The 17,394-nt window shown below is 43.8% G+C and overlaps 1 protein-coding gene across 1 annotated transcript in view; it reads right to left on the bottom strand.

Moving 5' to 3' along the window:
* Positions 1-16,038, bottom strand: part of LOC137301583 (NT-3 growth factor receptor-like) — a 372,567-nt gene extending 356,529 nt beyond the window's left edge. The window contains exons 1-3 of the mRNA XM_067971136.1: positions 15,857-16,038; positions 13,366-13,440; positions 11,012-11,083 (exon numbers count right to left, since the gene is read on the bottom strand). Coding sequence (XP_067827237.1) covers positions 11,012-11,083; positions 13,366-13,440; positions 15,857-16,038 — 329 coding nt within the window. The remainder of the gene's footprint in view (positions 1-11,011; positions 11,084-13,365; positions 13,441-15,856) is intronic.
* Between the last annotated feature and the right edge of the window lie 1,356 nt (positions 16,039-17,394).

The following is a 17,394-nucleotide window of genomic DNA, read 5'->3' as shown; positions in this document are numbered from 1 at the left end:
GACAAACTTTTGGCTGGATCTTTGTTTTTTTACTGAAAATTCTTACTTTCCACTCAGAATTCTTCTGTTCACACATATTTACCAACTTTTCAGACCCCCACAAACTGACACCATTCGGATGGGGGGGTGCCATGGCTGCATTCACCACAACATCCAAGGACGAGCAACATCACCTGCCTCGCCAGGCATGGCGTCCACCTCCGCCACTTGGAGCTCCACAACACAGTGCTGCGCCACAGGCACCTGCACAAGAGCACTGAGGGCAACAACAGAGGGAGCGACGTGGCAGGAGGCACTACCCTCGTCACAGGGTCTACAGACCAAGGTGCAGCTTCCCGGACCTCTCTGAGGAGTCGTGCATATGGAGGCTCAGAGTGAGTCATCAGGTGGTCGCAGACACCTACAGACTCCTTCGTGCCGAGCTGCTCCCGGCTGGACCAAACGGCACCTCGTTACCCCTGGCAGTTAAAGTTACCACTGCCCTCAACTTCTTCGCCTCCTGATCATTCCAGGGGACATCGCCGGGGTCTCTCAGTCGTCTGCACACAAGTGCATAAGGCAGGTCAGCGATGGCTTGTTTCGCAGAGCCTCGCAGTACATCAACTTCCTCATGACAGACAGAGAGGGCAGTGGGATTCCACTCTGTGGCTGGCTTCCCACGGGTGCAGGATGCAATCGAATGCACCCATAAAGCAGTATAAGCACCTCCACACGAGCCAGGACTGTTCATCAACAGAAAGGGGTATCACTCCATCAATGCTCAGCTCGTTTGTTGACCACCGCAAAAGATTCCTTCACATGTGCGCCAGTTTCTCTGGCAGCTGCTACGGTTCCTTCATCCTGAGGGAATCCAACATTCCGCCTCTCTTCCACGCACCGAACACCCTTAAGGGCTAGCTCCTGGGGGACAGGGGATACCCCTGCACAGGTAGCTCATGACACCTCTGAGGAACCCCATCACCGAGCAACAGCGTCGATATAACGACAGCCACATCACCACCAGATCTACAATTGAGCATGCTATAGGGCCGCTCGAGATGCAATTTTGGTGCCTCGATCATTCTGGGGGAGTGCTTCAATACGCACCAGACAGAGTGGGACGCATTATAGTAGTGTGTTGTGTCCTGCAGAACATAGCACAACAGAGAGGGGTGCCACTTGAGGAGGCCCCATCCACATCTGCCATCCACACTAAGGAGGAGGAGGAGACAGAGGAGGAGGAGGAGGAACCCATGGGCAGAGCAGTGGCTCACCTGGCTGTTTGTGAAGCCAGGGAGTCACTGATATGTGAATGGTTCTCCATCATCAGAAAGTGTGAAGAGTCCAGTCCTCGCACCATCTGGATACAGCACCATCAACATCAGCCCCTCCACCCCTCCCTGCACAAAACAGTCCTGCAACTACACATACACCCACTGTAAAGTGACCCAATGGGTGACACCAAGTGTTGCTGTTCATGATGAAGCTCATGAAAGGGCCCTATCACAAAATACAGTCAAGAATGGGCAAGACATGGCAGTAGTGGTGAGAATGATAACATTTAATATGAATATAACAATAAAACAAATATAAATGAAAAACATGACAGTCTGTCAAACCCCCTTGTGCATACCCTTTGTCCTTACAAAACCTTCGCCTTTCTCTTCCGACTACTTCTATGTGGTGCACCCCTTGTGGCTGCAGCAGAGCTAGTGGCAGGTTGCTCATGTTCATGCCCTGACTGCATAGATGCTTTGGGCCTACGCCCTCTGGGTTTTGGAGCCCGTGAGGGCCCCTCCAAAGAGTGCTCCACCTGTACCTGTGCAGGGGTAGACTCGGCCACTTGGAGAGGAGGCAGCATTGCGGGTACTGGTTGAGAGGGGGGCAACGGGTGAGAAGTGGGAGCGCTTTGAGTGGCCTCCCCACTTCCATGTCCCCTTTCGCCATCATCCCTCCCCTGGGCCAGGCCAACATCACTCCTACCACTCTGCTAGACAACAGTTTGGAGGACATGTGTGATGCCTTGTAAAGCCAGTGCTAGTGAATCTGTCTGCTTGTTGAAGGCGGCAGAATGTTGTTCATCCTGAGTCCAAACGACCATTGTAGGGCCTGAATGTACTTATTTGTGAGCCGTGCTTAGAGCTCAATGGAAGCTAGCCTTCTCTCCATCGCAGACATTCCTGCACTAACCTGTGACACTATCTCAAGACAGTTGCTCACGTCTCTGTGACACTATCTCAGAGATTCCCTCCCGTATCTGTGCCACCATTCCACTCATGCCGGAGTTGGACTCCTCCATCCTCTACGTTATTGTGGAGAATGCACGTGGCACCTGTTCCAGTACATCGCAAATGCGTTGCTGTCCTTCAATCATTGTCCTTTTAAAGGATGGCCCCTGGGTTCAGCATATGCTCCCAGCTGAGTGGAGCCTGGAGAGGAGTGCGCCCACCGACACGGACTCTCCACAGCTGCCCCTGCCACCAAGTGTCTGCTCGTGCTCAGTTGTGTGTGGTGACTCACCAGGTGCCAACCTAACTAACTCACTACTAGGACCCACCGAGGTGTGAGTATCTGCACTGGTGGATGGCTCGCTATGATGTGATGATGCACCCTCAGAGGCCGGCAGTTCCTCTGAAGAATCGCCCTCTGCTGTCACTGCGGTCGTAGAAGGGCTTGTAAGAGAACAGAAGGCAATATTAAGCATCATCACAGATATGTCATGTTGTGATAAGCATACTGGGGTGTTCAACATGGTAAGCATTGTTAACATCAATTTATATTGTGTGTGATGAATGTTAAAGTTGTGTCACCAGACATTTGTGGGGTGCCAGTCTCGGTGTCCCCGACAGACAGGCACTCAAGGGTGTGGAAGACATTCAGGGCCTCCTATTCCACGTGTGTGAGGGCCACTACTTGTTGTGGACCCCCCTCCGGTCCTCGCCCTCTCACGTGCATTTTGTGCTCTCTTCTCCTAGAAGGGGAGAAAGAACAGACGTGTGAGTGAGTGATGGTGAAGTGGTCAACCGATGAATGAGTGAGGCTGACCATGAAAGAGGTGCATCAGAGGGTGAGTATGAGACAGAGACATCACATTGGATGAGGATTGGGGTGAGTGGTAGTGGTGGGGTGACTAATGGGGAGGTGAGGAAATGCTGAGGAAGTGCAGATAAGTTGAGGAGGAGCCTTAAGTGGGTGTGAGGAGTGATGTGATGGAGTAGTCTTGGCAGTGCAGAATGAGCTGGAGTGGGGGTGTGATGATGTGGAATGTGGAATGTAGGAGAATCAGTAAGTGTACTCACTTTGCCTGACCTAGTTAGGTCACTGAAGCGCTTTCTGCACTGGACCCAGGTGCGGGAGATGTTGCTGCTGCTGGTGACCTCCTCTACCACATCGAGCCAGGCCTTCTTGGTGGCAGAGGCAGGGCACTTCTTCCCGTCCATGGGGTAAAAGACTTCCCTCCTCCTCCTCACCCCGTCCAGTAGCTGCTGTAGTGAGGCACGCCCACTGACCTCCCCCCCACCCACCCCGCCCCCACTGCTGCCATTTAAAAATCGAGCCCCAAGTCTTCCTCCTGGCTCAGATTCCAATTCAACATTTGGCTAATGTTTAAGGACGGAATGAGCTACACAGCAATAATAGGCATAGGTTTGAATGGTCTTGCCACATTGAGGTTGGGCTAGACATTTGGAGAATTGGTACATGAATCTCTTTCAGTGCAGAAAGATGGCATGAACTCAGCGCATGACAGCAAACCTCAGGACTACTCATGCCTTGTGCTGGGTGAGTGGTGGCATGAGTCTATCAATCTTCTAGTTCAGCAAGACATAGAATCATAGAATCGTTACAGCACAGAAGGAAGTCATTCGGCCCATCGAGCCTGTGCCCACTCTTTGTAAGAGCAATCCAGTTAGTCCCATTCCCCCGCTGTTTCCCCTTAGTTCTGCAAACATTTTACCTTCAAATATTTATCCAATTCCTTTTTGAAAGCAATGATTGAATCTGCATCCACCACCCTTTCAGGCACTGGATTCCAGATCATAACTACTCGCTGCGTAAAAAAGTTTTTCTTCACGTCGCCTTTGGTTCTTTTGCCAATCAATCTGTGTCCTCTGGTTCTCAACCCTTCCACCAATGGGAACAGTTTCTCTTTATCTACTCTATCCAAACCCATCATGATTTGGACACTTCTATCAAATCTCCTCTCAACCTTCTTTGCTCTAAGGAGAACAACCCCAGCTTCTCCAGTCTCTCCAAGTAACTAAAATCCCTCATCCCCGGAACCATTCTAGTAAATCTTTTCTGCACCTTCTCTAAGGCCTTCACATCCTTCCTAAAGTGTGGTGCCCAGAATTGGACACAATACGCCAGTTGTGGCCAAAGCAGTGTTTTGTAAAGGTTCAACATAACCTCCTTGCATTTGTACCCAATGCCTCTATTTATAAAGCTCAGGATCCCGTATGCTTTTTTAACCGCTTTCTCAACCTGCCCTGCCACCTTCAAAGATTTGTGTCTCTCTGTTCCTGTACCCCCTTCAGAATTGTACCATTTAGTTTATCGGAACGTATAGAACCGGAAGGGAGTGCTGCAGTTTACCTGGTTGCTCTCAAAGTTCAAAGACTATCACATATCACTCCATCTCTCATACCCCTCGATCGTTTTCTCTGCCAAAAATCAAGCTAACTTCTCTCTTGAATTTGCTGACACAACCAGTATGAACCTAAGTGTATTACAGTTAACTTTGGTTTTAATTCCATATTTATGCATCACATTACATCTTTTAGGCTGTTTTTATCAAATATTGGGCTGTTTCTATTGCCATTCATCCTACACCCATGACATCATCAAAGTACCTTCACTGCGGACTAAATCTGAGGACCCTCTTCACACCACCAATCAGATTTCAATATCGAATGAGGAGTGGCTGAACAAATGACATAGCAGAGTTCAATCCTTAAAGGGACAGAACCTTTCGGTCACATTCTTTGATGTTTTCTCTAGTTTTGTTTCAAACTTCAAGCTGCAGGTTCCTCGAGCTGCCCTGCTTACTGCAGGTATTTCCTTCACAGAAACAAAGTCAAAATGTGCAACGAGTTGTCTAAAACAGCAGCACTTTAGTGAAAACACTGAAACAAGTGTGAGCTGATCAAAGAAGGGTAGGTCATGTCGGACTTAACTAGTTATATTTTTTAAGGAGGTCACGAATATGGTGGATCGGGGAGTGTCTATGGCTGTTGTCTATATGGACTTCCAGAAGGCATTTTATACGTTTCTGCACAAGAGATTATTAGCAAAAATGAAAGTGCACGGAATTGGAGGTAACCTTGTGACATAGGCGGCTAATTGGTTGGTAGGTGGGGACAGAGAGTAGGAATAAAGGAAACACAGTGGTGTGACAAGTGGTGTTCCCCATGGATAATTACTGGGACCTCAGCTTCTCACCATATACTTATCAGTGACTTGGATGAAGGAATGGAGAGTTGTATATTCAAGTTTGCAGATGTCACTAAGCTAGGAGGAACAGTAAATTGTGTAGATGGCAGTTGCAAAGATACATAGGCAGATTAAATGTGTGGGCAAAGCTGGAAGATGGAGTTCAATGTAGTGAAATGTGAGACCATCCACTTGGGTTCCAAGAAAGACAAATCGGAATATTTTCTTAATGGCGAGTGACTAGGAACTATGGAGGAGTAAAGGGATTTGAGTCTCCAAGTACACAAATCACTCAAAGCTAGTGCACAGGTGCAAAAAGTAATCAGAAAGGCTAATGGAAAGTTGGCCTTTATCTCAAGGGGGTTGGAATACAACAGTGAGGAAGTTATGCTTTGGTTGTATACAGCCTTGGTCAGACTCCATCTGGAGCATTGCGTTCAGTTTTGGGCGCCACAGTCATGAATGATATATTGGCCTTGGAGTACAAATTCACTCGAATGACACCGAGGATTAAAGGGTTAAATTATGAGGACAGGTTGCGTAAACTTGGTTTGTATTCCCTTAAGTTTAGAAGGTAGTCTAATCAGGGTGTTTAAAATCATAAAGCGATTTAATAGGGTAGCTATAAAGAAACTATTTTCTCTGGTGAGGGAATCCAGAAGGGGGCATAATCTTAAAACTAGTGCCAGGCCGTTTAGGAGGGAAATCAGGAAGCACTATTTCACACAAAAGGTAATGGAAATCTGGAATGCTCTCCCCCCAAAGGCTTTCAATGCTGGGTCAATTGAAGTTTTCAAGACGGAGATTGATAGATTTTTGTTAGGTAAGGGTATCAAAGGATATGGAGCAAAGGCAAGTAAATGGAATTGATGTACACATCAGTCATGATCTAATAGAATGGCGGAACAGGCTCGAGGGGGTGGATTGCCTACTCCTGTTCCTATGTTCCTATGAAACTTGAAAATATATTGGAGAAATACATCAAAGAGCTTCCTTCAAGAAATCTAATCAAAGAAAAAAAAACTTTGTATATTTGCAGTATTAATGTTTAAGCACCTGAAGTTGAGTTACTAAATTAATGACAATGACAATGTGAGTGGCCTGAGGGGTAAATGGAAGATCCACAATGATGAGTCATAAGTTACAAGTTCTACCCCTTCCCCAGTAACTCATTAGCTACCAAATGGTGCATGAGATACAGTTAATACTTGGAGTGGGATATAGATCCTAATAATAATACACTCAGTGCGTAACTGGCAAATGAATGTCAATATGGATAAGTGTGAGGTGGTACATTTTGGTAGGACGAATAAGGAGGCCACATACTCCTTGGAAAATAAGAGTCTAAATGGGGTAGAGTGGCAGCAGGATCTGGGAGGTACAGATACACGAATGACTAAAAGTAGCCATGCAGGTTAATAAGGCCATAAAAAAGCAAACAAAGCACTGGGGTTCATTTCTAGAGGGATAGAATTGAAAAACTGAGATGTTATGCTAAACTTGTATAGAACTTTGGGTAGACCACACTTGGAATACTCTGAATAGTTCAAGTCTCCATATTATAAAAAGCACATCGAGGCACTGGAGAAGGTGCAAAAAAGATTTACTAGGATGATACCAGAACTGAGAGGTTATATCAGGAAAGATTGAACAGGCTGGGGCTCTTTTCACTAAAAAAGAGAAGACTGAGGGGTGAACGGATATGAAAGGGTTTGATACAGTAGATGTAAAGAAGATATTTCCACTTGCCGGGGAGACCAGAACTAGGCGCCATAAATATAAGATAGTCACTAATAAATCCAATAGGGAATTCAGGAGAAACTTCTTTACCCAGAGAGTGGTTAGAATGTGGTACTCGCTACCACATGGAGTAGTTGAGGCGAATAGCATCGATGCATTTAAGGGAACCTCGATAAGTACATGAGGGAGAAAGAAATAGAAGGATCTTTTGAAGGGGTTAGATGAAGAAAGGTGGGAGGAGGCTCGTGTGGAGCATAAACACTGGCATGGACCTGTTGGGCCGAATGGCCTGTTTCTGTACTGTACATTCTATGTAATTCTGCACTCGCACTAAATATGGGCAGGCATATTATAATCACAGGCATATGAAGGACACCAAGTGGCCGTGTCACGCAGTGTTGCTAAGGGCCACGGGGGACGGAGGGGAATTTAAATTTTAAAAAGGCCGGTTTTGACAATGCAATCAATTGCAGAACATTACAGAAAGCAGCATAACGAGAAACTGACAACTTTAAAAATCTTCAGTATCTGTTTCCCACCAGGGACTGGCATGGCACTGCAGTGAATTCCCTCCCCCTGCTAAGATAGGTGTCCCACTGGTGCTATAAATATTTAAATATCCCTTACCCAAGAAGTGGGCCAATATCAGGGGAGCCATCAATGGAAGGGCGGAAGCCCCCCCCACCACCACCCCCCATCACATTTCCTCCGGCGGAGTGGGACCTCAGGAAATTCACACACATTCTGTTTACACATTCACGAAGCAATTGAAATTGATAAAAGCTAGATATAAATATTAATTTTAGGTGCAATCTAAATCATAGGTTTCAGCTGGTTTCCCCAAACCCTAAGGGGCTGCAGTATCATCAGATTTCTGTTCGCCTGTCATCGGGTTACCATTGTTTTCTTTGTATTTGTACTAGCCTGTTATTTCTGTTGTATTATTAATAAACATGCTTTTGCATGAGCATTATTTTCCTTTGGATAGCTGACAATGTCTTTCAGAAGTTAAGGCAATATATGCAGATACCCAATTCCACTCACACTTTTTAACCATAATTCAGTACTAATTGGCATTACTTTGGATAATCCCAACAAGAGGCCTCGAGGGTATAAAATGTGGGGATGGAACTCTTACGTTGGTAAGAATGCCACTCAGTCGGGACTGAAATATACATGCAGGACAATCCAGGGGTACAGCATCAACCCATGCTACACCAGGCCCCAGATTTCTTGATGGTGGTTAAGAGAAGTAGTTCAGTGCCCAACACATTCAACTCTCATTTTCATGGCATAATATTCAACGCACTGTAAAACTGTTAAAGCTAGCTTTATTTTTGCCCTGTTTAAGGATTGCTTTAAGCTAATTAATTCTTAAAGTGTTCTCAAAAATCCATTGTGTGAACTGCAGAGAGTTCCTGTTACACATATGCATTTAGGATGTTGCTCATTGTATCTGCCAAATTCTACACTGTACTAGATGCTTGATACACCTGGCACACAGTATACTGTACAGGTACCTGACTAACCCAATGCTACACAGGCACTGAGTGTAGCTGACTAAACCTATACCATACAGGTACTGGGTGCATCTGGCTGATTGCATACTTTCAACATCTGCCAGCCCATAGCAATCTTACCTATAATCTGTTGCCTATTTCTTCCCCATTAGCAGTGGAAATGGTAGTTATTGGTCCAACCTTGAGCCATAAAATCATTATCTACATCCAATCCTCCTGATGATGCAGGAGAAAGATGGGAGCCAAATCATCGCCTTCCAATGAAGATACCATCTAACTGGTAGAAAGTGGTGAAAATAGAAACCATTCACTTATCACTGCAAGGACAATGCATTAGCATCCTGCTCAGTGTTTAGGGAACTCTAACGCCACTTCAGGGTTAAATGAAGTCCTATGGGGTAAAATTTATACAAATGTACATCTCCATTTTCGTTGAAATTCCTCCTCTTTTGACCCGATCACACTGCAGCCTGAAAGCGCGTATCAGCCTCTGCGCCAAACATATACTTGAAATCAGAGGCCCTGTAGGACACATTATCTGAGGATAAATGCCTATCCTGGAGGGAGAAGTGAGCTTTGTCTGCCTGACAGGTTACAGAGAGCGGAATTGTACAGCCCTCGTTGAGTGTCTCATCTTCAGGCCCTCGTATTTTGACAGATAATTAATTTCATTGTTAGAACTGATCAGAGACAGATTCCAGATTAACAGAGGAAATGACAGAACTTGATGGATTGTGCAGCTCTAATTATAAATCATGACCTCATCGCCAAAGAACAACTGTGTTGTACAATGTTCAATCAAAGAAAACCTGATAATATGACACACAGATAATTTTGTACCCGTGTGTATGGAACAGTAATACAACACAGCCTTGACAAATGACTCATGGCTTGATCCCATATCCCAATCTGTGACGGCATTCGATACATTAGCATTGGCTAATGGATCACTAAGAGCTGTGTTGCGCTGTTCCCAATGCATCCGTTATTCGATGATGCCTCTACCTGAAGGCCCAGGCTTTGCTTCAATTCTGTCATTAAAGAACTGACAGAAATACATTTCAAGAAAATATGGTTTCTTTCGCTTTGAAGTTTTTATATTTTGCGTTTTTGTTGCTTTTAAGCATTTATTTTTTCCCTGTCCCATTACATATTTTCTAATCAAGAAGTGAGCAGATGACGTGCTTCCTGTGTCACATTATGATTACCCTTCTCCACCCCAAATCCACCCTCTGCTTCCTCTAATCCAACCTTTGCCTTCTCCAGCGACTCCTTGCCTACCATAATATAACAAGACAGTTGAGTTTACACAGCAATGAAGATGTTTTTTCAATAATGCAGGACATCTGAAACAGAACAAGTCTCTTTTGTGTGCCTGTCTCTTCGGGTGACACAGGCAACAACAGGCTAACATAGCCACTGTGTCAACATGAAGTGTGAGGTTCTCTGGTGACACACAGGCATTCCACTCACATACTGCAATACTTGGCTGCCACAACGTGAAACTAAAGCACTTTGACCGGGAGCACATTTTCACCATAAACAGGAGCTGTGAATGGGATGGCTTATCAAGGAGAAACAGAGGCCATTGCTGGTGTAGTTAGAAAGGAAGTGTTGGAATCTTTCTCACACGATTCCTGACCTGGAAGTTGCTGATGCAGGAGGAAAAAAGAAAAAATATTCTGTTTCACAGCACTGCCCTCACCTTACTGAATATATAATTTTAGAAAATTAAATCTAACTGATAAGGGGGTCACATCTATCCCCTGAAATTAACAGTCACTTCCCTTCAAAAACCAATTGATCCAAGCGTTAAGGTAATGTCTCAATGTAAGTTCCTCACAAGCTAACAGACACAACATTTTTCCTCATCCTTGTTGACTGATTGTAATAATACCAAAGAAATGGAAGGCATTCAACATTTGATTTTTGAAATTCAGGCTGAACATTTCTCTGGCAGAGACATGAAATGTTCACTTCTTCATAACCTTTCTCACAAAACTGCAGTTGCTTGCGGAATATCTATAAGTTAGAATTGCCCTGTTGTTCATAAATAAACAATATTCCATTATATTGTACTAGCATTTGTTTTTTTATAGCACAGACAAGCTTGCGGAACCTCCAAGGTCTTCTCTTCACAAATCTTTCCGAGCTTGTTCAAACTCCTGTGCATCATAAGGATGTTAATTTAACGAAAAGAAATAAGCTTCTGGGCCATTGACGTTTTAGGTCTCTCGAGTAATAGATCGTTGAACAGTGTAATCTTTATCACCTCAGCATCTGAATTTAAACACTCGACTCCTAACCCTCTATAAACCCAATCTAAGCTTGGGATGACTTACATGTAGTGAAGGTGAGGATTTTTGGCAAATGCTCGTGGAGCGATCGACCGAAGTCCTGAATTTATGATTGTCCTGGAAATGAGAACAAATGCAGGAGGTTACAAGCTCTGCTTGCTCATAACTGTGATTTATTACACACCTGATCAGATGGGTGGATTGACTAAACCCTCAATTCATGGTCGTTTGTATTCTGTGCAAATTAAACATCAACAGCGACAGTAAGACAACCAAAAAAACAAACGTCAACATTTATTAAAAATGAAAAGTACCTTTTGATGAGTTCAGATCAAAGAGATGAATAGATTCTTTGTTCAGCTTTTTCTCATGACACTTTCCACTGACAGTCATCTTAGATTAATATTAGTGCACATTGCACATTGTGTCTTACAGTTGAAATGAGCCATCATGCACTGTCAGTGAAAACCAGGGAAGTGGGGCCCAAGTTGGATCAGATTGCCGTGTCTTCTGGTACATCCCATAATGCAGCAGACACATTCATAATTTAATATTCTTTATGATCTCTCCAGGCAGTATTTTGCAGAAAGAAGCCAACCTGGGCAAGCTGGAGAGAAGCATTTGCCCTTTTTGATGACATTGAAAGATTTATGGTTGGTGGGAGACTGCAGAGTTAAAGTAACATTAGAATTTAGTGTCATGTTGCTTCTTTTCTGTCATTCATTTTTGGGTTCTACCCTGAGGTTATATAAGTATTAGTTACTGGCTCACTGAAAAGCACTGCCATCTCCTATGCATTGACAGGTTGTTGAGTTAGCTTACTGCATTGAGACTATGAATTCTCCAGCAAATATATATAATGAGAGAGAGAGAGAGAGAGAGAGAAATGAACCAACTCACAATTCAAGTCTTGGTCCAGTTACTACAAAACTGAACTTCAAACCAAGCAGTTAAGGGCAAAGTTTGGCCCTGGTTTGATCAACCCAATAAGTTCAGGTAGGCCTGAACCTTGAGCCAGGTTTTGTGCTCTGTTGGACTCTGAATTCTCCATCAATAAGCAGGCCTCTAGAGGCACAACAACAGATCTGCCCATGCCTTCAATGGAAATTTAGGATCAACCTTGGACTGAATGGAGCAAGGTTAGAGGTCTGAGGTCTCAAGCTGTTAAAGTAAGGCAGTAGAAATCTGGTTAATATCTTCAGCTCCTTAAAATAATTCTTATGTTTAAGATGCATTTCAATATTTTTTGCCAAAGATTTCTAGTTTGGCCTAATTTTTTTCTTAAACCTGACTTAAGAACTGAAAACAAAGGGAGCACAAGAGAAAAATTGATAGCTCTTTCAGAGAGCCGACACAGGCAAGATGGACCAAATGGCCTCCATCTGTGCAGTATGATTCTATGATTCTAAGAGGCCTGATAAAGACAGTGTTTGTGATGTTTTAGTCCCCTCATTCTCCCATTGTCTTCAATTGAAACACACAAATAGATGTGTTACAGTGATGAGTATTCCCCAGAAAGCAAACAGTGATCTCCCTCAATGGGAAATACTGAGAAGGGATTTTAACTGGAGAATTGAACAGAACTGAAGCAGAGTGCAAAAAACAAAATATTGCAGATGCTGGAAATCCGAAAATAAAAACAGAAACACTCAGCAAGTCAGGCAGCATACATGGAAAAACAGCAGTCAACATTTCAAGCCAGTGGCTCTTCCTCAAGGCTAGGAGCTATTACAGATTTTAAAAGGAACATAATGTGGGAAAGTGGAAAAGTACAGACATACTGGAAAAGAAATGGAATGACCAGCAAAGTGTTTGGGTGGAGGACAGGAGGTGTTTGAATGGTGATGTTAGCAGGAGATGAAAGGAGTCACAACAAGAGAAATCAAAGAACTAAAAGACATAAAACAAGACACAGAGAGTATGTGAATAGCTTCATTGCCTCTATTAAACATTCAACCACACCGTGTTGTTGGTTACATTGTGTGTGTCATACCATGTTATCAGTTACATTGTGTGTGCCACATCGTATTGTCAGTTATATTGTGTGTGTCACATTGTGTTATCGGTTATATTGTTGAATCAGACACATTTAAAGATTTTCAGATCTGGCTTCTAATTTAATGAGTTACGTCCATAAAATGGCAAATATAATATTCAAATTGAAGCCAATTTGCTCCCTCGGACAGAGCTCAATAGTCACAATATTAGAATTTAACACAGATTCTGAAGACAAGAGCTACTAGATTCACCATCCTGTCGAGTTGATTTGAACCCAGTCTCCAAGAAACCACAGAGCAGTGACTTTGACTCACAACTTTGGGCGTTGCTTCATCAACAGTGAACACTATTTGACCAATGCTTTCTTTTACAAAACATCTCCGTGTTCCTGATTTACTTACAGATTCTGTAGTCCAATATAAGGTTCCATGTCAAAAGCGTTCAAAGTCTGAAGGCTCTTCTGGTTCTCAATGTATCTGTAAAACAGTCAATAAATAAAGAGATCAGAATGGGTCTACTCTCAGCCCATGACTTTATGGGACAATTTCAAAGTTGAGTCTCTTCAAAGTACATTGTGTAACTGCAGTGCACCTTAATAATCAGACTGGTGCTATGCCTAGCACATGCTCAGTGGTGCCAATTTTCTTGAAATAGCATCACTTTGTAGTATTTTATTACCAGTGAAAACGATGTAAAGAGACCGATTGTCTAAACTCCAACAAATCTACAACCTCATTCACTGACAGAAAGCTTGATAAATTCTGACTTGTCATCGACTTTTGATTAAAACGATAAACCTAACTGAATGCTCTCAGTGTAGGCCAGTCCTCCAGCTCTCACTGCACAGCTCCGCTGATATGTTGCCTCAGCCCTGCTATTTCCATTATTTATTCAATTCACATTGCTCAGTGGAGCAGTTGGGTGAAAGACTGGATCACCATCAGTTTGGTGAAACAATCTGATGTGTACATTCTGGATTCTGACTTCAGTGCAGGGCTTCAATGAGGGAATGAGGAGCCAGCAGCAATTAAACCCCTTCTGATAGCTGAAGGAGTTACTATACAGAGCTGCTGTCACTTTAATGATGTTGATTTGTCTCACAGACTCAATACACTGTTCCATTTGCAGAAACTTAAGAAGGTATTCTATGTGAAAACATTTTTTGATAAAGTCTCAAGAAAGATTCAGCTCAATGGCCCAAAATTTCCTGGGGACTTGTCTCCGGCGTAGGGACCTTTGAACGGTGCAAAAGAAAGAGGAAATTATGGAGTAAGTGACTTACATCGTTAATTATGCCACACCCTAACATCCTGGGACATTTGAGCCATTTCACCATTACCCTCGCCGGAAACAATAAGAAGTTAATCATAGCTCCACCGCCATTAAAATCAATGGCCATCGCGATTTTCCTGCATTTAAGCCAGTTTTCACGCTGCTGTCACTTGGACTTAAATATAATGGCCTAAGTGGCCTGCTTTATGGCGTTAAGTTGGATATGGAAAACAATGAGCCAAAATCAAATCGATCCGAATGAAGAGTCTCACCTGAACTATCAGAAGCACTGCAGCTGCAACAATTATCATCGACAGCACAATATTTCCTGACAAACAAACAATGTCTTTACCAGGATTCAATTGGTGTATAATGGATAGCATAGTCCAGTGATCTGCAGCAATTCCATCCATCCATTGTCATATAAAGCCTCCGGATGTGTATTCTGTACACATTAATGGTACCCAGCCCTGCTTGAAATTTCCACACTGCTAATTTTGTCAATTATACTTTAAGCGCAAGGAATTTGTCTTAACTAGTTGATTAATTAGTTGACAACTATGTTTTAATACACAACGTAAAATCCATACTATGTGCAGCCTAAATCAATTGGTAGTTGCCAGCAGTGCATGAAAAATAACCCTTAATTCAAGTCTGATTCTTCCAATGATCCCTTACTGCCTCAGTAGCCTGGTCATCTGCCTTCCCTTTTGAAATCTGTGAATTTCTGCGTGACATGGAGGAATCCAATTGCAGGGGTCAATTGTTCAAATATTTTGACAACAGCTAACAGAACATTCATCTCTGACCAACCAGAGGTTCAAACAATTTACAATCACAGTAAATTCCTATATCTACTAACATTTTGTCAGTAATTTATTAACAAAGGTGTTTAAAATGGGGGATTGGGGGAAATCAGGTGCGGAACTTTCCTGCACATTGGTTGAAGGTTTGTGGGATGATTAAAGAACCCACCTAACCAGATCACATAATCAACTAAAGTAAGGGTAAATAAGAATTGGGTTTCATTGTACTGATCCATTTTATGGACACATCAATATTTAAGCAGTGCTGATGAATGGTCATCGACCTGAAACGTTAACTCTGTTTTTCTCTCTCCACATTTGCTGCCTGACCTGCTGAGCATTTTCCAGTCATTTCTGTTTTTATTTCAGATTTCCAGCATCTGCAGTACTTTGATTTTGTTTCAATATTTAATTTGTGGTGCAGAAACAGAAAATCTGGAAAAGTTAATTCCTAAGCTCTCTCGAGTTGGCAGGACTTGTTTAATGGTGGCTCGCAACAGTGTGCAGGAGGTTGATCTTTAATCCCTGGAAACTTCAGGACAATCCTGGAGGGTTAGCAACCCTTTAAGGGCGGCATCAATATATTGGCGATTATGATCCGTCGCCATGTTTGGTTCGACAGATTCTAATTAGAAGTGCAGGAAAATATGGAGGAAATTATCAACGGCAAGATCGGTGTGCCAGACGGCAAAACCTATGGTGTACATTGCCAAACTCGCTGTCGCATGAATATCTGGGCTAATATCTGCCTATTCGAGAAGAGGGGGCTGCAGGGGTGTGGACTTACGCCCATCACAGGGATGTGCCCTTTGACCTTGACCGACCTTTTGATTTCACAGTCGTTTGAATATTGGAGGCAGGATCCATGGGAATTTTGCTTCCACAGGTCTTGGAGATCTGCCACATCACAGGGGTGCAGGCAACCTCTGCGGTGCCTGAGAATTGGCAGCATTTTAAACCATTTTTTGCACCAAACTCTTGGGCCTGACAGTCCATTTCTCTGAGAGCAACTGCACAGGCCCTGCAACCAAAAGAAAAATTCACCCATTCAGAGCTTGCTGCCTGGGATTAATACGCCTCCCTTATTTCCAGCATCGTAGTGATGCAATGGAGAGAAATAAGTCAGAGGACATATTTTACTTGCATTTATTTTCAGTACACTTACCGTATATCAATTTTTGACCTACGCCACCCAGATCTGCAGAAAAATTGGGATTGGGTGGAAAATCCTGCCCCATATCCCTGATTTCTCTAATTCTCAGACTGGTTTTCGGATCTCGACCACCTATCCTACATTAAATCCCAGTAATCTATTAGTCCTGGCCTTGCTCATTTCCTTTGGCTCCCCATCCCCAATGCATTCATTTCAAAATCACAGCCATACGAGTCTCTCCATGACTTCCCTCCACCCAACCTCTACAACCTCCTCCAGCCCTAATTCCCCGCACTCACCCTCCGCTCTTCTGAGTTTAAACTACTGTGAATCTCCTCTCCTTCCACTCAACTATCAGTGGCATAGCCTTCAGCCATCCTGCCTTTGCACTCTGGGATTCTCTTCCTAAGCCCCTCCCCACCTTGTTACCCCTCTCCTCAACTTCAAAAACCAACTCAAAACCTTCCTCTTTGCCGGTGTCTTTGGTCACCTTCCCTAATCTCTCCCAATTCCTGCTCTTTGTCCCACTTGCGCCTTGTGTTAAAAGTGCTATAAATGTTGTTATGATTATAATAAGCTTAGGTTTTTAGGTCCAAAATCTTTCAACTCATTTTCCAATTTGTCCAGAGTGGCATAAACATTTTACATGTTGATTATGATCAGCTATTGATCTGACTCTCCAGAGTCTTTCCACCATCTACAAGGCACAAGTCAGGAGTGTGATGGAATACTCTCCACTTGCCTGGATGATTGCAGCTCCAACAACACTCAAGAAGCTCGACACCATCCAGGACAAAGCAGCCTGCTTGATTGGCACCCCATCCACCACCCTAAACATTCACTCCCTTCATCACCGGCGCATTGTGGCTGCAGTGTGTACCATCCACAGGATGCACTGCAGCAACTCGCCAAGGCTTCTTCAACAGCACCTCCCAAACCCACAACCTCTACCACCTAGAAGGACAAGAGCAGCAGGCACATGGGAACAACACCACCTGCACGTTCCCCTCCAAGTCACACACCATCCCGACTTGGAAATATATCGCCGTTCCTTCATCGTCGCTGGGTCAAAATCCTGGAACTCCCTACCTAACAGCACTGTGGGAGAACCTTCACCACACAGACTGCAGCGGTTCAAGAAGGCGGCTCACCACCACCTTCTCAAGGGCAATTAGGGATGGGCAATAAATGCTGGCCTC

Source organism: Heptranchias perlo, chromosome 34, assembly GCF_035084215.1.
Source record: "Heptranchias perlo isolate sHepPer1 chromosome 34, sHepPer1.hap1, whole genome shotgun sequence".
Classification (NCBI taxonomy): Eukaryota; Metazoa; Chordata; class Chondrichthyes; order Hexanchiformes; family Hexanchidae; genus Heptranchias; species Heptranchias perlo.
The sequence above is the reverse complement of the archived record's forward strand: the minus strand, read 5'-3'. Positions and strand labels throughout refer to the sequence as shown.